Source organism: Salvelinus alpinus, chromosome 24 (assembly GCF_045679555.1).
Source record: "Salvelinus alpinus chromosome 24, SLU_Salpinus.1, whole genome shotgun sequence".
In the NCBI taxonomy this organism is placed as follows: Eukaryota; Metazoa; Chordata; class Actinopteri; order Salmoniformes; family Salmonidae; genus Salvelinus; species Salvelinus alpinus.
In genome coordinates, this window is record NC_092109.1 from 12,123,332 (window position 1) to 12,144,181 (window position 20,850).

The window sequence follows — 20,850 nt, forward strand, 5'->3', positions numbered from 1 at the left end:
TTGTCCGAACATTTCTTGTTTTACTATCTTTGTGAGGACTTCTGGTCCCCACAAGGATAGTAAAACCAAAAACTCCGTTTTAAAAAATATATAAAAAATTCTGCAACTTGAGAGTAGCCTATAAATGAGCAAGTCTAGGCTACTACTTTACTGAACACACATGAACCTATTAAGAAATGTTAGGAATGCATCCTTCCTTCCTTCCTTTCTCCCTTCCCTACCCACCCCATCCGTTGTTATAATGATCTGACATGACTGAATCGGTGAAATCAGTCGAAATTTTGATTTAGCATACACATATCCAATCATGTAGGATTTGAATCCAACATTTCTTGATTTAATTTCCTCTTGTATGACATTATTTAACTAGATCTCGTATCGTCGACTCGCTAGACAGATCAAATTCTTAGCCTTTCTTTATTCCAAATTCCTGGAATTAGGCCTACTCCAAGAGGGACTTCTGCCCCAAAATGCCCACCTCCTTTCCCGCGGTACACAGTGCGCATGCCCAGGATCTCATGGGCGATATTGTTGTGCTGTGTTGGATAGCAACCGTTTCACAGTATTTCAGTAAACTAGTACTTTATTGTGTCGTTTAAGAATATCAGTTAACATGGCAGATCCAAGAATACGACAGATTAAAATCAAGACTGGCGTTGTTAAGCGGTAAGTGTAGTTTTTAATTAATACAATCTTAAAAGATAGCAGGCTAGCTAGTTAGCTTGCTAACTGACTAACATGCTACACCCACAAGGCCGCTGATACCTACGGCTCGAGACAGAAGTCAGACTGTGCGTCGAGAACACTTCGCCGGTATAGATTTAACTATACACCGGTACTTTAGGGAGGTGCATGCATTGTCAATCAAAATTAGGCAGTAGCAAGGACATAGGAACCTGTACTTCATAACATATTTAAATATACATTGTATGTTGTTGGATGACATTTTCGCCTTTTTATACAATGTTTTAACCATTTATAGTAAGTGCGTGTGTCACGTTAGCAAGTCATCCAGGTTGTGTTGCCTATAACGGTCAAGTTAAGCGGCTAGCATACAAGCTAGCATGCAACGTCCGTTGCATTCTCTTCTCGACAATTATTAAGGATGCAAATCTGATGTTATGACAACCCCTCATGTACTGTTGTCCTACTTTTTATTTTTTTAATGTATCTTATTGTTTTCTATGTAAAACTTGCTCAGGCCTTTGTTGTGAATAAAACAAAACAAAAATCTACTTTGGCATTCTCTTGGCAGGTGCGCAATAAGCAGTTTTCTCTTGTCATCTCTGTCTAAGGTGCGAGCGATGCACTCATCAGAGCCAAAAGACCAGGCATTGCTAGCTAAGTTTTCAAGTGAATGTAGGCTAAAGGCCTATTTATGGTCAGTGACTGTGCAATTGTAAACATAAGCCTAAATGCGGCATTTGATGCACTGCAGCTGATTTTCTGCAAGCTCATTCTCATCTGAACCAGGTTCTTTTTTTGTTGACAAGGCAATCAGTTTTAGCTTAGAGTTGCACAATCAGACCCTGGCTGCAAATGACTGATGTTTTCCCTGACAGGGCATTCCATTGCTACAGTCCAAAATCTGACCACAATCTGTTATTTATTTTATTGAACACACAAAAGTAGTCACGATTAGATCTAATTCACTAATCATACTAATAATTACAGCGTCCCCTTTTTCTGATGCAGCCTAATCTTTTATCGGAAGGACAGAACAAGAATGTCATATTTTAATACATATTCTCCTGAAAGCTATTCAAGAGCTTCTATTCATCGAGAGATTCCATCACAACACTGGACATCATCCATATATATATATATATATATATATATATATATCCATAAATAGAATAGTCGGCCTAAGCATGGAGAGGATTTTTTTTGCTCTCTCCCTCATCACCTCCAGGTTCCCTTCCTCCGTGGCCCTTTGTGTAAATGTGCTATCGATTGTGTTTTGATCAGGGTCACATTACTAACGGGCTCCCTGATGATTGTGGGTAATGGCGCTGGCGGCTGAGACTTCTCCCTCAGAGGGTGACGTCACAGAGTCTGATGCAGTGGGGAAACTGTAGGCACGCCGGTGTAATGAGAGGTGGTGCTTTATCAAGTTGGTTCAAACGCATCTCCATTCTAGAATGGCTTCATTTCCATTCTAAAACGTCTCTATTCTCATTCCTTCCCATGCGGCCCCATTCGGAATAGGTTGACTTCATCATTGGCTGTCCTAGGAATGGAATATTTCACTGAGGCAAATTAAGTAAGGAGAGACCCATTACCCATTCAGCACCTGTGGCCTGTAGCATGACCTTGGTATTGGAACCTGCAGCCTCTGTTCAAGGTCAGATGGAACAGACTGCCTTTTCTCTCTTTTTGTCTGTTTCTCGTGTAATTCTGTACCCTACTATGTCCTCCTGTCTGTCTGTCTTTCCCTCTTTCTCTCATGTCCCCCTCCCTCTCTTTCATTCTCACTCTCTCTTTCTCCCCCTCTCATTCCTCATGTGTTATTAAAAGCCTAGCAGCTCCCTGTCCGCTCTCTCCCAGTAAGGCCTGTTCCATTGGCTTTGTGGCGTTGTACATTCCAGTCAGTGCCTCCTCTCTGCCCTAGCGAGGCGGATGCCCTTAATAAAATGACAACAGTAATTTGGCTTTGTCATTCGGGCCTTGGCATAGGGCTAGGCCGGTGCTCAAAAATGCAGTGCTGCCTGAGGAGGAGGAGGAGGCGGCCGAATGTGTGTCGGATCTCTAATTCCCTTTTTTCCCCTTATTTTCCAGAGAGATGCCTTTTCCATTAAGTCCAGGGTGGCAGGTCTATTTAAAACCAGCCACGACGACCCCACCCCTCATTCACACACACACACGCACACACACAGCCAGCGTTTCCAAGACCCTGCCGGAGAGAAATAAGGAATGAACATCGGGACTGGATGAGAGGAAGAGGAGGATTGACGGGGTGGGGGTGGACATTTAGTTATTAGACTGTCCTTCAGTTTTATTTAAATAATTTCAATCCCCCTTTCTTTTCCTTCCTCTGTTCCCCTCTCTCTTGTTGAGGCCTTCTTTCCTTCTAAATAACCTCAGAGGTGACGTCCTTACTGTGTAAAGCCTGAGAGAGAGGAGAGGAAAAGAGGAGAGGAGGAGCGCTCCTCTGCTGTTCGTTGTTGCATATGCCGCCCGTTTAAACAGCGTCTTGATGGAAACGTATTAAAATGAGCGGTAATTGACATAAAATATGACAGAGTGCCGTTGGCTTCCTCGGCTAAGCAAGGCGCCACGGCAACACTGAGGGAGAGGGTGTTTCTGGGTAATGTGCCTGATTAATGAAGGATCACTCACACACACGAACCAACGCACACAGCTGATTTTATGAAAAATGAATTTCGCGTCGTCATCCCGACAAGCAAAGCTGCAGCCGGAAAAAGACTATTAGTCAGGAATCATTATCAATAGTGATATTTTCAAACTCCATTATGCCAATCAGGATCTGAATTTATTTAATAGATTTAGTTCCATTTGGCCCGTAATTGATAAATAATCAAAATATATCAATGTACTCAAACCCATTTTCACTAACAATCAAGGAAAAGTGGTCCATTTACCACATGACTTGGTCCAAATTAGGGACTAAATTGATGATCAATTAATCGTAGAAAGGGCCAGTAGAGTGTGTGTCCTGCCAGAAGTGGCAGTTAAATGGAGAGCGTGGTGATCAGGCAGAGGAGGAAGGCAAGGCGCTGTACGGTAGTAGATCCACAGATAACCAACACACAGACGGCATTGTTACATTACACCAACGCTGTACACATCTGGAAACAATGGGACAAATTGGTCAGGACTATTTTTGTTTTTTGTTTGACCATTACTTTACCTGGTGGTAAGTTGAATGAAAACTCCTATTTGACATCTTGGGGCCTGAGTTTGTACAGCTTTGTGTTTTAGGTGTTTGTGTTTTTTCTGTGTTGTTTTTAACGTCATCGCACGAATGTTGATTTAAAAATGTAAAAAAAAAAATGTCCACCCACACCAGACCTGATCAGGACACGCAGGTTGAAATATGAAAATGAACTTTGAACCAACTATATTAATTTGGTGATAGGTCGAAAAGCATTAAACATTTATGGTAATTTAGCTAGCTTGCTGTTGCTAGCTAATTTGTCCTCGGCTATAAACATTGGGTTGTTATTTTACCGGAAGTGCACAAGGTCCTCTACTCCGACAATTAATCCACAGATAAAAGGGTAAACCGAGTTTGTTTGTAGTAATCTCTCCTCCTTCAGGGTTCTTCTTCTTTGGACTTTATATTGCGGTTTGCAACCAACTTTGAGGTGCATTACCACCACCAACTAGCCTGGAGTGTGGATGTCAGTTCATCTTCAATCACCCACGTGGGTTTATGCTCCTGAGGAGATAGGAGAAGCGGGACTTGTAGTGCATCAAGCATCACAAATAGAACCAAGTTCTATTTTAGCGCCTGGCTACGCGGACATGTGGTCAGAATGTTATTAAGCATTTCTCCAGTGCCAAGATAATCCATCCACCTGACAGGTGTGGCATATCAAGAAGCTGATTAAACAGCATGATCATTACACAGGTGCACCTTGTGATGGGGACAATAAAAGGCTACTATAAAATGTTGTTTTAGAGAATTTGGCAGTACGTCCAACCGGCCTCACAACCGCAGACCATGTGTTACCATCATCTGAGACCAGCCACCCAGACAGCTGATGAAACTGAAAAGTATTTCTGTCTGTAATAAAGCCCTTTTGTGGGGGGGGGGACTTATTCTGATTGGCTGGGCCTGGCTCCCCAGTGTGTTGATTTGTTTTTGTATGTTTGTAACTACGCTGTGCTGTGTCTTGTCTATTATTGTCTCCCCAGGCTGGTGAAGGAGAAGGTCATGTACGTCAAGGAGACCAGGCAGCAGGAGGAGAAGATTGAACGACTGAAAGCAGAGGCCTGCGACGAAGAGGCCGACTCAGAGGCCAAGTATGTCATCAAGAAACAGGTCGGTGACAACTCAGCAGAATAAATAGCCTACATGAAGTTGTAAAAACATGCTTTACTTAGGCCTACACATACAAAACTTTACATTAAGTTGTAAAAACATGCTTTACTTAGGCCTACACATACAAAACTTTACATTAAGTTGTAAAAACATGCTTTACTTAGGCCTACACATACAAAACTTTACATTAAGTTGTAAAAACATGCTTTACTTAGGCCTACACATACAAAACTTTACATTAAGTTGTAAAAACATGCTTTACTTAGGCCTACACATACAAAACTTTACATTAAGTTGTAAAAACATGCTTTACTTAGGCCTACACATACAAAACTTTACATTAAGTTGTAAAAACATGCTTTACATAGGCCTACACATACAACCACTTTACATTAAGTTGTAAAAACATGCTTTACATAGGCCGACACATACAAACACTTTACATTAAGTTGATTTTAAAGCTGTGTAGTTATACTATATATATGTCATACTATAGTAACAACGTTGTATTAAGTTCATTATGATTTAGCAATTGATTTGTGATTGCATATTCATGGATTTGGAGCCATTTTTGTTATTACACAAGATAATACAATGTTGCTAGCCACTTGGTTACTACACAGGAAAGACACGGCCTGATGAAGTAATGCATACAAATAATCTTGTCCTCCGATGAGGTGTGTGCTTTTAGTAACGTTTTATTTGGCATTCTAAATGACCTGTTGTGATTTTCCTCATCAACATTTTCTTTGTTGCCTTCGTGGCTAAATGTATAGAAGCGTTCTAATGTGCTTTAACACGCCTATTGTAAAAGAGAAGTATAGTACAGTAGAGAACAGATGATGCCGGTAGCCCTACATTCGCTGTAATGAGGTCAGCGTAGTATCATTATGAATAATTAGGCTTGAGGAGGGGGGGGGGTCCGTTAGTGATTTAGTCATTTTCTGATTTAATGACGTTATGTAACTTTGGAGGAGTTTGATAATTACTGCCACATGCTGGTAATTTACAGCCGCTAGGAGATCGCTGGCCCATATCCTCGTGTGCTCCCTCCCTCTTCCTCGCTCCCTCCTTTATTTTCCCTGCTTGGTGTAGAATGAGTGAGGGATGAGAGGCTGTTAGAAGATAAAGACCCAGGGTGACCTCTGTCCCCTGTGTGCCCTACCTCATAACCTTTGTTTTCATCTCAGCTATTCTAGGGATTTTACACCTTGTGGAGAGGATCATCTGCAACGATTTCATGCCCAATGGACAACTGATTCTACTCTTGCAGTATGCACATTAGATAGCTCGTGTACGTCTGAAATCAAAGTAAAGTAAACGCCGCTTTTTCAGCCGTCTGTGTTTTTCCCCGCCGCAGAATTACAAGTTCTCTGGTTCGACCCATTGTTAGGTTTGTTCAGTTGATGTGGATTGTTTTAGAACATCGAGGGAGCTTTAGGTCTAGGGGTGCGTCCCAAATGGCATCCTATTTCTTATATAGTGCACTACTTTTGACCAGAGCCCTGTGCGATTAGGGTCTCATATATATACCAGGTGTAGGTTAGTGGTGGGACTGGGAGAGCAGATGGATTATAGTAGGAGATGGTCAGGTTGAAGGGCAGGATGGATGGACGGATTAGAGGTTTTCATTGTAATAGAATCAATAGGCCTCTAAGTGTAGTCTTTATCCTGCTGCTGCTGATGGGATCATTCCACTGCACTGGTACTGGGCGGGCACCATGACCACTCTACCACCTCACTGTGTGTGTGTGTGTGTGTGTGTGTGTGTGTGTGTGTGTGTGTGTGTGTGTGTGTGTGTGTGTGTGTGTGTGTGTGTGTGTGTGTGTGTGTGTCTCCAGCTCACCACTGGAGTTTCTTAGAAGTGTGTCTGACTCCTCTGTGCTTTTTAGGATGCCAGTCAGGGGAATTCCCCATTCGCTTTGCCTGTTGAGGGACTCAGTTCTGCCTGAACCTCAGGCTCTAACTCCGCTTCCCCACAGGCGTAGCGATACCTCTCCATGCCTGATCACCGTGCTGCTACCTCTCTGCTTTAGTCTTCTCCACTCACCCAGGTGTGCCGGAGGCAGAGCGAGGCGAGGACCCCTGCTGCTGCCCAACTCCCTGCCCGATCAATAACTCAATAAAAAATGTCACACAGGCAGAGAGCTTGTTGTGGGATGTTAACCTTAACACAGCGTATGTGGGATACTAAACCAAGACATTGCCTATTGCCAGGAACGACACAGTCGTGCTACTGAAGCTGTAACGCGTTGTTTTTCAACCTTTTAATACATTATGTTCTAAAGCAGTGTTTCTAAACCTTTTTTGTACTATGGTTCTTCTGCTTGGAGGACCCCTTGAAGAAAAACTAACACACACAACTGATATGCTTATAAATGGTGTAGATGATGGTGCTGATGAGTAGTATGTGTTGTACTGTCTCTGGGTTCCAGTTGGAGGTGCTACAGGAGTCCAAGATGATGATTCCAGACTGTCACAGGCGTCTGACCATAGCACACGCAGACCTGTCCCAGATACTAGTAAGAACAGCTCCGTTTTCTTCCCGAAATAAAAAAATATATATATAAAATCACATGGAAGCAATCCTAGGGCAACAGTGACCAAGCTGGACTCTGTTATGAAGGAAGAAATGTTAAGAGGAACCAGACTGGAGGTGGAGTCAATCCTCCTTTGTCTTGGTTGCTGCAGGTTTATCCAGATGTTAGTATTTTGGGCTTCCGTGTCGGGAGTGTGTGATTTTCAGTGACACTCGTCATGCAGATGCGTGTGACTGTCTGTAGCATTGTCTATCCTGACAGATCTAAGAAGCCAGAGAAAGGAACATACACCCTTCTTCCACACCCATGCATGTCTCAGGGTCCTCACAATTAGCAGAGAGCAGGAGTCAGGCAGCCGTGGCCTCGGTGAGACACACGTGCAGAAAGAGGCGGAAGGGAGAGGGGGAGAGAGGAAATCACAGATGACTCCTCTGAGGGAGGGTGGGGAGACGTGACAGCGACTTGTCCCTCTCCACCTCACACCAAAATCCCCTCTCACCCACCTCAACCCCTTCCCGCACGCACGCACACACACTCATTACAGTTCATTAGCAGTTCTGTCACTGCGGTAGGCCACCATAGGAACCCAGCAGCACTCGATTAGCACAGATGTGACCCACACACACACACTCTCTCACACATCCACCCACACACACACACACACACACTCTTCTGCACTGACTAGAAATGTTACACTGTGGAATCAACGTATGCAGATTGTTAATGTACATTTTATTTAAATGCACTATGTAAGGGACGTGTTAGAAAAACAGTTTTTGTATAATCATTTGGTGAATAGCCACGTGAATGGACCGTGGACTTTTCATGGCTAGGTTAACTATGGGTTGATTGTGGACTGTAAGTTAGATTTGGTGTTATGCTATTTGATGGGTTAGTCATTTTAATGTTGTGTGTGTATGTGATGGGGTTAGTATTGATATCCTGTATGTGCTGTGTGTGTTTTTCAGGAAACGGAAGAGGACTTGGCTGAAGCAGAGGAGTACAAAGAGGCTAGGACCGTATTGGATTCAGTGAAGCTTGAAGGATGATGTTCTCACTCTCTAATGCGTCGCTTAGATGTCCATTCCGTTCGTCTGGGCTTGTTTGGAATCATAGACAAACAGAATCGTTCAGCACTCTTTTTCTTGCTCTTTTATTTTTATTTTGATGTATTTCTACCGTTTGAGAACAACGTGTCGTCTGATCTTGACATCCTCCTGATCTTGACATTCTTCTCTGGAGTGCACACTCTCACACAAGCATCAAATGAACACTTATTTCTGTTCTTACCATGGGGATTTGCTTGGCTTCTACCATACAGCTTCAAATGAAGCCTAATTGTCTTGTTTATCTCCTATTCAAGCTATTGTACTTCAGCGTCTTGCATCAAGTGATTTAGAAGTGTTCCTCAATTTGTTGATTTGAGCATAGATATGATTGTATGATAACTGATACAATATTTAGTATGTATGTATTCTCTCATAACAAGCAAGATGTCAACAGTGAACATAATTAAAGAACCAAAGAACCTAACAAGAGGAGAGCTAGCTAAACCGTTATTATATAACATCCATCCTATTGTCTGTGTGGGGTTGGATGGAGAGAGTTATTTAGCACTGTTTTTGACATGGTTAGTGCTATCTGGGAGCCTTGGGATGTCCCTACCCTAAACCCTAGCCCCATACTTTAAACCATGTGTTATTTTAACCCTAAACCATGTTCAATTTCATCTTCAATGGTGTAAGGATGGCCCAAGGATCCCAGACAGCACGGACCGTTTTGTCATGATGCCTGTTTCAGGACACCAACCTCCGCTGGTCAATAACATCCATGCGGCCTAGTGACATCATCAGCACTGCCATCACCAACTGGACATAGCCTGTCACATCCACTGTATAAGCATGGGGTACACTTGGACACACTATTTTCAGCCACTAAAATACAGCTACGACCAGAAGGTGATTTTCGTAGCAGGTTTGGAGAGCATTTTCGCTATTTATTTTCCTAACCTTGATCAAATTATCTTAACCTGCTACGTTAATTATCTTAACCTGCTGTGTAAGATCTAACGCGCTACGAAAAAAAATCACTTCCGGTCGTAGCTGTCTCGAAGCAGGGTGTTTTTTCATATAGGCGTAGACTGTTTGCCGAATTACCAGTAAGGTAGTTGTTGGGCATCAAGTCACTTCTTATTTTGGTCCACAAGTGTAGACTTTAAAAATATGTATTATTAAATATTTTATTTGGCTTAACATATATAGATTTTATGTTCCACTATGGAATTGTCCAAATAGTTTATTTTTACTGGACCATAAAATGTAGGCCAACCAGATAGAGGAAACACCTATGGATTATATAAATACTATTATCCTAAAGGTAAACTATGCTTGAAGATGTTGTTCAATGTAGGCTATATATGTTTTTATAGCCGACAAAACATGCATTAGGTTGTGCTCAAGTTAAGCCTGTTAATAACATTGGATATGAATAATATAATTGATTAAATGTTCAAACAAATCTCATGGCCTATTATTTCTCTCCGAATAAGTTCGGACTCTTTCGAGGTTAAGGCATCCAAGACACATGAATGCCAGTCTAATAATACAAGACAAAAAACCTGACTGGGCAGACATTTAAGGGTTGGCTTGATCCTTATTTTACAGATTTCGATAATTATCGGGATCGCCCCGAAGTCTCATTATCGCCCTAATGAGACGCGCGCCTCTCCGTGACATCCAGCCTATCCATCTCGTTAAGGAAATCGCTCTTCAATGCTGATTATTTTATTTGGAACCATAATTATATTTCTTTCGGATGACTCACGGTCTAATCGAGTCCTCGCATAGGGCAGCGGCGCTAATTGAACCATGAGATGCGGTGGCGGGCCGCAGGCGCTACCTGGATATGTGGGCGAAGGACGCGTGTTAGCGTTTTTTGTCATGAGTCTTGTTCTGGAGGCAGCCATTACCTGGCACAGCCACAAAGTCATAAAAAAACCTAACCCTAACCTTTACCCTAACCTGCTAACCGTATATGCCTAACCCTATACTCCAAGAAAAAAGGTTCTGGAAGGACCAACAAGGGTTCTATGCTTTGTTCATATATGACACCCTTTAAGGTTCTATATAGAACCGAAATTGGTTCCATATAGAACCCTATATGGAACCCAAGGGTTCTAATATGGAACCAATTTTAGTTCAGTGAAGAAGAACCCCATACAGAAGGGTTCTATATAAAACCTTTAGGGGCGCCATAAATGAAGCAAGCAATATAACCCTTTTTGGTTCTATCCAGAAACTTTTTTTCTAAAAGTGTAACCTTAAATCAAGACCAAAAGGCAAATTTTTGTTTTCTTGAATGTAAGGGAAATCGCTCAGTTCTGCCTCCAGGACAAGACTCATAACAATAAACGTCAACCTGCTGAAGGATGCGGCAAGGCGACGCACCTGATGGATGGAGCCCTTGCGCACCGCGCCTCTCTATTTCCTCGCTCCTCTCTCCTCCCCAGAGCTCAAACACAACAATTTATTACTTCTAATCCCCCGACTGTCACCAAATCACCTGCACGAAACAAGAATATAATTTGTTAAACTGGCATTTCTGCAGATGGAAGATCGATTTTCTCTTTAGAATTCTCTAATTGAGTGAATACAGACGCCTGATGACTTAGATTCACCCCCAGACCTGGGAGAAGAAGAGGAGGAGGAGAAGAAGAAAAAGAGTCAACAAAAATCATCCTCCGTGTTATCTCTCTGCACCGTGGCCCGAGACGACAATGCACGCGGGAGAATGAAGGGCAGGCGGTGATGACGGGCAAAAGGCAGCACGCGGTGTCTCGAGCATGCAACTCCCGATGCGCGAGCGAATGCCCAAGGCCCCTGTTGAAAAGAGAGAGGTGCACTGGAAATCTCCAGCTCCAATACTGCGTATAGAATTACATTTGTTTTTCTTGTGGTTTTATTAAAAGTCACTCCTCATCTCCAGAGCGCGTGAAAATGTCTACTTTCCACTCAGATGCGCCGCATTAACTTGCAGGTGGCGAATTTGTTTGTTTGTCTATTTTTATTTCTGTGCTGGATAAGATTGATGTTGTTATGGGGATCTCAGCCAGGAGAGAAGCCACTCTGCTTTGCTCCTCGTTGTTTACCCTAATTACAGCCTTTTCAATTCAGTGAAACGAGGACCTTCATCTGACACATACACACACACACACACACTTTGTGTAAATTATAGGTTACAATTTCGTTGGAGAAATAGGCCTAAAAGTGTTCATAACATCGATGTTCCTAATACGAAAAAATAAACCAAGTGATAATAATAATAATAATAATAATAACAATTATTATTATTCTATTATATTTACAGCGTTTTTTTCTTGTGTACTATAATGTGCTTTCGATTTTATGATTTCAATGTTTTCAAACAAAGATGTTTCTGTATGAGTAACTCGTGATTTTTTTCTATAAAATGTACTAACATGCTAACAATAAACAATAGCATATATAGGCCTATTGGAGAGAAACTATTAATTTTGTTCCGTTTTTATTATTTATTATTAGGCTATTGTTATTGTGATTATTATTATTATTAGCATATGGATATTATTATATTCAGAAAGGGTTAGGCCTATGGTGATACAGTGGAGGCTACTTGCAACATTCCACGGGTGTAAACCTACTGAAAAGAGGACCTTTTGTTGCACCAGGAAACGGTTACATTTCTTCCCACAAATGAATTTGATAAAATGCTTTGTTTTACTCCACGTTTCGCAAATAAAGCTTGAAATCCCTGTGCTTAGTTCTGGGGGCAGGTATTGGTTTACAGAGATTCAATCTATAGGTATTGTACGAGGTAAACTAGCTGAATAAATTGTATTAGAGGGAGCCAATGTGTTTTCAGCCTAGCTATTGTCTTTCTTTGTCTCTGGTCAACAATCTGAAACCTATTTATTAGGGGAAAATAACTTCATCCGCCATGAAAAGTCCAACGTCGGTCATTTGCAGCGCTGTAGAAAGGAATTTAATACAGGGTCACTTTCGACACAAAGACACATTTTCATATAGCCTAAATGTGTATTTTGTAGCCTACATGATATCAATAAAAGTGCAGTTTAATGCATTCTTGGAGCAACATGCCACTGCGTCTGCCTCTTGGCGTTTTCCCGGGTTAAATATGAGATGGCGCACGGAAATGACTCATTCACTTTTGTGTACAGCCATAAAAGCCGTGAGCTATCGAAAAGTCGTAAAAATAAGCGCGCAATCAATCACACGCAATGGTGCAGTTCTGACGGAGTGGCGAACACCAAACAAAGTAATGATTTTAAATTATCGTTATGGTTTCAGCGCACAATCCAAGACTGCCTAAACTGACACAGGTAAACTGGTAACATATTAAATAATATTATTACGATAATTGATGCTGAATAGGTATACGGCAAATAAAATGAATATGCTCTTCGAATAAAAATAGGGAAAGAACAACACAAACCCGGACATCTTGAATAACGCACACATTCTTTGCTCTGGCGCTTTAATCCACATTTTGCGATATTACAGATATGAAAAAGAAGAAGAACAGACAATTGTTTCCAAATTTAATCCACACTCTTCTCCTTTTTCTAATTTTCAAGACGAGCGGTAGATAGTTACCCTGCGGTTGCGTGGCGCATAAGGGATTGCTGTGACCCCGGTGTGTCCGAGATTGTCTGGTGCTCCCCGGTCGGTCGTGACACCAGATTGCCACTAGATAAAAGATGAGCCGAGCTAATTCAACCCGGGATGGGCTGTGAGAGGACCCCAAAGTGCCCCAAATTTACGCTCGGACGCTTCCTTTGTGTTACTTCCAAAAAGGCACCATTCACTATAGAACAAATGAACTAGCTTTCACAAAACGTTCCAACATCTGTGTGGAGCCTGTTGGAGTCTTTTGTGTCCCTTATATATTTTGAAAACGTGGTGTGTGACAAGAAGCTAGTGCTAATTGGTATAATGGCGGTTTATTTACAGACTGCATTACAGACCTTTTTATACCTGCTTTGTCTGACTGAAATGAATACGCTTAATTTGGGCAGATTAAAAATCAATACCGTGAAAAGTAATTGGCCAACTGCAAAGTGTTTAGAACATGATTTTGTGTTCGTCTGTTCTAGTGCGACAGTTTGCGACCCACGCCTTCCGCGGAGATCTGCTCTCTCCTCTATCAAAAGGAAACATTCCCAGATCATGTTCAGCCACAGCTCAGTTTCCACTTTCCGCCGAATTATGCACTTAATTTGCTCACATATCATTTACAATAAGTCCCTCCCTGCGTGACAGTCGAGCCTCAACAGTACTAAATCACCTCTAATTTATACTGATTTTACTCTAATAATCGTAATAAAAAGCTTATAGATTTGGCACTAATTACATAAAAGCCTAATGATGTGGAAAATGACTCTGGTTAGAAATATATCGCTATTATAAACTTTGTTGGCTGACTGAGGAATCAGAGGCATTAGCAGAGGTTCACTTCGTGTCCAATAGGCAGGACTGACTAGGACACATTGGATATAAGAAGTCGAAAATGTCTGGTGAAACTAAAAATATCCACGGCCGTTTACAATAAAATAAAAACGGAGGAAGGGCCGTGCTATTAAAACAAAAACCATTGACCCACTTCATCAGACTCACATGACATAAACCTGACCTTAATTTGGTTATAAGATGTAGTGTAAAATGCACACTCAATGCTTTCATACTCGGGCTATGTATGCTTTATCTAATTTGAGGCATTTGTTTGTGTAGGAAATATGTGGTGTCATTCACACGCCAGAAACGATGTTTATGTAGCCACAGAGGCTGTTAACGCGGCTAAATCGGTCGTTGTTCAAACCTGGCCCATATACTATAGAGGAAGGCAGAAACAGCACGCACAATTAAACAAATAGTGCACTGATCCAGCTTCTCAATATTAAATCATGTGATTTTATTGGATATAATTTGGAGTTGAAATCAAAGCCAATTACAGAAATTAGAAGAAATGAACTTGTGAATGTTGCTGGATTTGGGAATTGGCGTGGCTGGCTGCTCAGGGTTCTCGAGGTGGCTGACATATCTCGAGCTTCAAATCTGATTGGCTTTCCTTTGAAGAAGCTCATGGGTTCATTCGGTTGTTAGGCGCCTCCCCGTTTCTCTAAAGGACATTATAATGCAAGGAACCTTCTTTTTTAACCACAAACCGAATTTGCTTTCATTTAGGCTATATATATTTTTTAAATAGGTTAAAGTCATAGAGATTTTTTTTGGAATAGCATTTCGCCCTGGAGCGGTGCGCAATGCTTTCGCACGCCGACCTCCTGGATGCTCGCCTCGGTGAGTTATCATCGCCAAACTCCGGTCTTCAACTCTACTGTAAGCTGGAGGCACTTCTAATCTAAATCAAGCAGAGAGAATTGACAATTTGTTTCTTATTTTATCTTAATGTCATTTAAGTGAGCTAATTCAATGGAAAAGTAATTATTATTATTATTATATTACTGCGTAATTTGATTGAACCGTTTTCTAAATTATTGACGTGATGGAATGGAATTAAGGAGTCGATTATTCGGTGTATGCTAGTTGTGTGCTTGTTTGAATGGCATTTAGTCTCTGGTTTTATCCATACTACAATGTCCACTTCGATGTTTTCACCATGTTTTTAGGAAATATCATTTGGTAAAATAACAAAATGTTCAACTAACTCTTTGCATGCATTGGCAAACTATAGCCTGTATTCCTCTCTTGCCAGACTTTGACATATTCGTAAAAGTGTCACTTGCAATAAGCCTAACTAAACAATGTATTTTCAGGAAATATCTTATAAATTATATATTTTTCCCTTTAACACAGGGTAGGCTATTGCATTATACAAAATAATTGTGACATTGCCTTTAAATTCTGACCGGGTGTTGTGTCTATCCAGGGATGAAGGATGCCGCGGCGGAGCTACTGGGTCATAGGGAGGCTCTAAAGTGCAGACTAGGCGGTGGAGTGGGATCTGACCCCGGCCACTCCGGCGAGCTAGCCCCGGGGCCAGACACCGTGGAGGGGGCTACCATGCTCCCTGGAGACGATATCAACAACGGAGGATCCAACCCTTCCGGCATGCAGGTCAACAGTAAAGAGCAACAGGACAAGCAGCAGCAGAATAACTCCAGCCAATCCGGAGGAAGTCAGAGTCAGAGTCAGAAACAGAAGCGACACCGGACCCGGTTCACCCCGGCCCAACTTAACGAACTGGAGCGCAGCTTCGCCAAAACGCACTACCCAGACATCTTCATGAGGGAGGAACTGGCCCTACGGATCGGCCTAACGGAATCTCGCGTGCAGGTAACGGAATCTCGCGTGCAGGTTTGTTTGTGATACGGGTTGGGAAATGTGTGTCTCATAGAAAATGATTTAGAAGCAAGAATAATACAGCCGTAAGAGTAGTGTACTAATACTGCATACAAATATGTAATGAAATGTGTAGGCGTATGTATTGGCCCTTTTAACCAAACAAGAGAACGTAGGCCTAAATATTAATAGTCAATGGCTATTACTATTTCACTTCATGTAGAACCTACAAAATAACAATACTTGATCTTTGTAGCTAGGCACAACGGCTAATTGCAAAGTAAACCTACATTATAGTCTAAATTAACATGAGGAAAATATCCAACTCACAGCTGTTCTCACATAAGTGCCAATATAACATAAGTAGCCTGCATCTAAAGAATATAGAGTGTAGCCTATAGAAGGAAGTACAATAATATATACCTTGATACTGTGTGAGAAATAGCTCAATAGAAATGTATAATAATCTAAAATATTTGCCCTTTTATTCCCATCGAACCAAAACGACAGCGGAAGAATAATTAGCCACGCCTTGTGTTTTTTCATCTTCCTCGAGGCAACCATTTTTTAAATTTCCTTGTATCAAAAATAATAATATCGTACATCTGATCCACGATTGTATTTTGTGAGGATTTTGCTTCTGTTCAAAGTATTAGAAAATGCAAAATAGGCTAGAAGGTAAAACCCCTGGCTGACAAAACTGCTTTGGGCGCGCGAGCTGTCCGTGGTGCTGAAACGAACGCGCCAGGTCGATTCCTGTGAATCCAGATGCATTTGTTTGATTCATACAATACATTTGTCCCTCAAATATGTTATTCAAGACAGAAATGAGAAAACTACGATTTTAAGAGATAACATTTTCCAGAAACAAACGGAGGGAAATAAAAATATAAATTAAAACAGCTTTTAACTAGCCTATTATCAAAGTTGCATTAATAAATTGATTTGGATATAATTTACATTTCATGAGGGTACGTAGGCCTATTCATAATATCTGGCAATCACAGATTGTGGGTTACATGTGGAAAAATTAAGGACATCCAATGTAGGCCTAAGTATTTGCCTATAATTCATGAAAATAAATGAAAAATTATTCACGAAAATAAGAATTGTATGTAGGCTATATTTTTGTATAAATATGAGTGTATTTTTTCATGTCTGCCCTACTCATTGTATCAAAATAGATATTGCATTTTACATGGCAAAAAGTGACTTAATTTAAGATATTACGCATGGTAAAAAAAAACATGTAGGCCTACTACCTATGGAATAAGCCACTTAAAACTCGGAATTGGCCAGATAAAATCAAGAGGCACTTTATTTGGGAACAAAATTGGTTCTTAAAATCTAATAACGTTTCGTGTCATTTTCCTATTGGAATTGGCATATTCATGCGTTCTCATGCGAGATGAAAATGAAATGATCTTGCTTTATTATACCCTCACAATTAAACTCAATTAAAATGTAATTACTTTATTTTATTTCCCGTTACATTCCATAGCTCGCCAAAATAGCACACAAGATGAATTCAAGAACAGCGCGACATTGCAGTTGTCTTTGGTCATTGTCTGATGCATTGTCGTTCATTACCAAGTAGCCATTCTCAGGGCGATAGTGCAATAAAACCAAATCCATTATTATCCACCAATTTCAGAATTATTTATTACAATGGGAGCTTATTACCCAGCAATGAAAAATACAGACGAGTCGTTCACATGTGAAACAATAACCGTGGTAATCATCATTATTGCACGGATCAATTCGGTTTTGAATAGTTGATTTACATAAAGTAAGAATTAGCGAAATGATGATCCCTTTATAAAGCCCACCACCAATGATAATAAGACTTCTAAACCAGCGTGTAAAAATAGATCTGGGATGTTTCGAATGAGGAGGCGCATGCAGCTCGCGCGGTTCTCCTGCGGAATGGACCTGTCAGAGTTCCACGTCTTAATGGCGGACTCGCTGAAAGTGTACTCTGTCTTTTAAACGGAATGAGAAATAGCATTTTTTATTTATTTGAAGTGTAATGCATTTGAGGCTGGATTTCACGGCTGGCTACTCTGGGGGAGAGATTGGCCTCTTAATACAACGGCTCAGTTTCTCAACCAAATCTTCACATTAATCATCGCGGATAGCCGGGTTACTATAGTCATATATGAGATCTATATAGGCCTAGAAAGTCTCTCCCAAGGACCCGCGGAATAAACACTGGTGATCCATTTATAACGCCTTTATAACGCATTTACTTCCGAAGTACTGATATTATTGTTGTTTTGTGTAGGCCAATAGTCAGTGTTTATATCCATGTTATGCATCAAATTGGTTAAAGCAGAATATGTGTTGATATATCAAATTAATAGAGCTACTAATCCTTAAAATAATAAACTGGTTTCGGATATTTTAAATTCATAACAAAATAATGGTCTATAATAATAGTTGCAATAACATATTTTCAGCTGAGATGACCACCTCCCCCATAGGCGTATTGGTTTAGGTTTCATGGAAATGAATTTGTGTTTTCTGACGTAGCCATTTTTATTTTATGATACCTAGAGGTGTTTCGGTTATGCACTAATGTAGGCATGCCACAGACGATTTGCTGAAATGGATTTGGCGTAATGACATAGAAGCTATCAAAACCTTCGTTTATGGCATATCATTTAATCAGTTATATCATGTATAGTGTTATCCAGGGATTTCCCCTGATAGAAAGAAGATTTGTAATGGCAATATCTGAGTTATGTGCTACCTGCTTAAGAACCTAAAACGCTTTCCCGTGAGTAAAAGTGAGCATATACAGAATGTACAGTAGGCCTATTCATTGTGTCTCAAACTGATGACACTGTAGCCACATGCTAACCCATCTCTCGCTCTCTCCCTCTCTCTCTCTCCACTCCAGGTTTGGTTCCAGAACCGACGTGCCAAGTGGAAGAAGCGCAAGAAGACCACCAACGTTTTTCGCAACCCGGGGACGCTGCTGCCCACCCACCACGGCCTGCACAGCCAGTTCAACTCTGCCGCTGCCGCCGCCGCGGCCATGGGCGACAGCCTATGCTCCTTCCACGCCAACGACACGCGATGGGCTACGGCAGGGATGCCAGGCGTCTCTCAGCTGCAGCTCCCTCCAGCCCTGGGTCGTCAGCACCAGCATGCCATGGCGCAGTCCCTGTCCCAGTGTAGCCTGTCCGGTCCGCCGCCCAACTCCATGGGGCTATCCAACATGTCGTCGAACGGATCCGGGCTCCAGTCTCACCTCTACCAGAACCCGTTCCCTGGGATGGTCTCGGCCTCCTTGTCCGGTCCCACCAACGTGACGGGCTCGCCCCAGCTGTGTAGCTCCCCAGAAAATGACGTCTGGAGAGGGACGAGCATCGCCTCCCTGCGGCGCAAAGCGCTGGAGCACACAGTATCCATGAGTTTCACTTAGTAGTAACCACGACTAATCCAACGGCCACGTTTTACGCGTTTTTGTTTTTACTTCGTCTTCTTCTATACTTTTTTTGTTTTGTTGTTGAACCCATCCAGCCAAATACAGCTGGACAAGGATGTGAATGTCTCCAAGCAAAAAAAGCAACAGGAAAACAACAGCCCTATTCCCCAGTTTTGTTGCAAAACTAATACTGAAACCAAACAATTTGAAGGTGGATAAATGGGTAATGTTTATCTTATTAATTTATAATGTGCATGTATTGATGACAACTTTATTTATTTTACATTTATAAAGGCTATATTTATTCATTTACTTATCAATGTATTTATTTATTTATTTATACTTTTTTATATATATATAACACCTCGTTTTCGTTTCCTTCCTTTCTAACAAAATAGTAGACCACTGATATTTGCCACTGGAGTTTCTAAGTTTCCACAGGCCGATGGTCGAGGGTATAAAAACTGTAAAAAAAAAAAAAGAAAGCTCATTTTTATTGTCATCTGCTGCACAGCATGCGACCGACGATGATGGGCCACGGGCATGCGCCGTGCACGTGCAGATATCACACTTGGAAGTTTTTTTGTGTGTGTGTAAAGCATCAAAAGATTAATAAAACGGAAAAGAGGGAGACACGTGATCATCTCAAAGGAATCACGCTACATGGAAACGAACTTGACTGCATGTGCTGGCCAAGGCAAATTTACGGAAACACATAAATAAGACAAGAAAATCGACTTGAATATAATCTGTTATATAGGATGTTTTGTGTAGAGGAAGCATTCTTGACTTGTTCGTTCCCATTTGGTCAGTTTGTGATATGTTCTAATCTAAATTATTGTATGTGCTTATTATCAAATCTGAATTTCTTAAATGTTTGATCTTATACTGAACAAACCATTTCGTTTAATGGACATGTTTATATCAATTGACTGTAAATGAACAAATAAAAATCATTTTCAATATGTCACATCACGAATCAACCTCCTTTTCTTGAACGTGACGCATGCGTCCAGCCTGTAGAAATCGATCAAATAGTGTGACCTAATGTTTATTTGGACATCCCTGAAATGAATCACCGGGACGCAGGCGCAGTCCCCGGTCTCCAGTGATATACGGTGTAATAAGCAGGAAAACCGATTATCAAAACATCAAACTCTATCTAACAACGAGCTGTAATTAAAGTATATCCGTCCAATATGTATTGCTACTGATATTTCATCAATGTAGGCTACTGATGGAATTCCACCCCCAGACTCAAGCAAAGCGAGTGGACAAAGATGTCGGTGTGTTATGGATATGTAAGATCAAAGCAATGGAGAATTTATATCTTTGTATTTGTAGATGCAAAATCAATTTCTATAACATAAATACGTGTTTAGTAGCGCACCTCTTTCAAAACAACAAGGGTTTTTGCAGAATCGAATGACATCCTATCCAACCAAATATGTCACGTAAATGCGACCCAGCCACGAGCCCTCGCGTCTCTTCCCGTCTCGCCCCGTTGACGGGTTT

The 20,850-nt window shown here is 41.3% G+C and overlaps 2 protein-coding genes across 5 annotated transcripts; both read left to right on the plus strand.

Moving 5' to 3' along the window:
• Positions 1–270: 270 nt before the first annotated feature.
• LOC139552162 (tubulin-specific chaperone A-like) lies at positions 271–10,065 on the plus strand. The gene is made up of 4 exons (XM_071363604.1): positions 271–666; positions 4,882–5,008; positions 7,444–7,530; positions 8,517–10,065. Exons 1-4 carry the CDS (start codon positions 614–616, stop codon positions 8,595–8,597), a joined length of 348 nt encoding a protein of 115 aa, XP_071219705.1. The 5' UTR covers positions 271–613; the 3' UTR covers positions 8,598–10,065.
• Positions 10,066–14,744: 4,679 nt separating this feature from the next.
• LOC139552163 (homeobox protein orthopedia B-like) lies at positions 14,745–20,305 on the plus strand. Of its 4 annotated transcripts, none has more exons than XM_071363605.1 (3): positions 14,745–14,939; positions 15,490–15,917; positions 18,805–20,305. In XM_071363605.1, the coding sequence occupies exons 1-3, from the start codon at positions 14,864–14,866 to the stop codon at positions 19,330–19,332; spliced, it is 1,032 nt and encodes a 343-aa protein (XP_071219706.1). In that variant the 5' UTR covers positions 14,745–14,863; the 3' UTR covers positions 19,333–20,305. The 4 variants fall into 4 exon arrangements, with proteins under 4 accessions (XP_071219706.1, XP_071219708.1, XP_071219707.1 ...); XM_071363607.1 differs by having other exon boundaries at positions 14,745–14,900; XM_071363606.1 differs by having other exon boundaries at positions 14,746–14,939; positions 15,490–15,896.
• Positions 20,306–20,850: the final 545 nt, after the last annotated feature.

Bases quoted from the DNA above. Each gene is read 5' to 3' on its own strand.
- LOC139552162 (XM_071363604.1), top strand. From the start codon at position 614: ATGGCAGATCCAAGAATACGACAGATTAAAATCAAGACTGGCGTTGTT. The intron at 667-4,881 runs GTAAGTGTAGTT...TTGTCTCCCCAG, and splicing joins AAGACTGGCGTTGTTAAGCG to GCTGGTGAAGGAGAAGGTCA. The intron at 5,009-7,443 runs GTCGGTGACAAC...TCTGGGTTCCAG, and splicing joins AGTATGTCATCAAGAAACAG to TTGGAGGTGCTACAGGAGTC.
- LOC139552163 (XM_071363605.1), top strand. From the start codon at position 14,864: ATGCTTTCGCACGCCGACCTCCTGGATGCTCGCCTCGGTGAGTTATCA. The intron at 14,940-15,489 runs GTAAGCTGGAGG...GTGTCTATCCAG, and splicing joins CTCCGGTCTTCAACTCTACT to GGATGAAGGATGCCGCGGCG. The intron at 15,918-18,804 runs GTTTGTTTGTGA...TCTCCACTCCAG, and splicing joins TAACGGAATCTCGCGTGCAG to GTTTGGTTCCAGAACCGACG.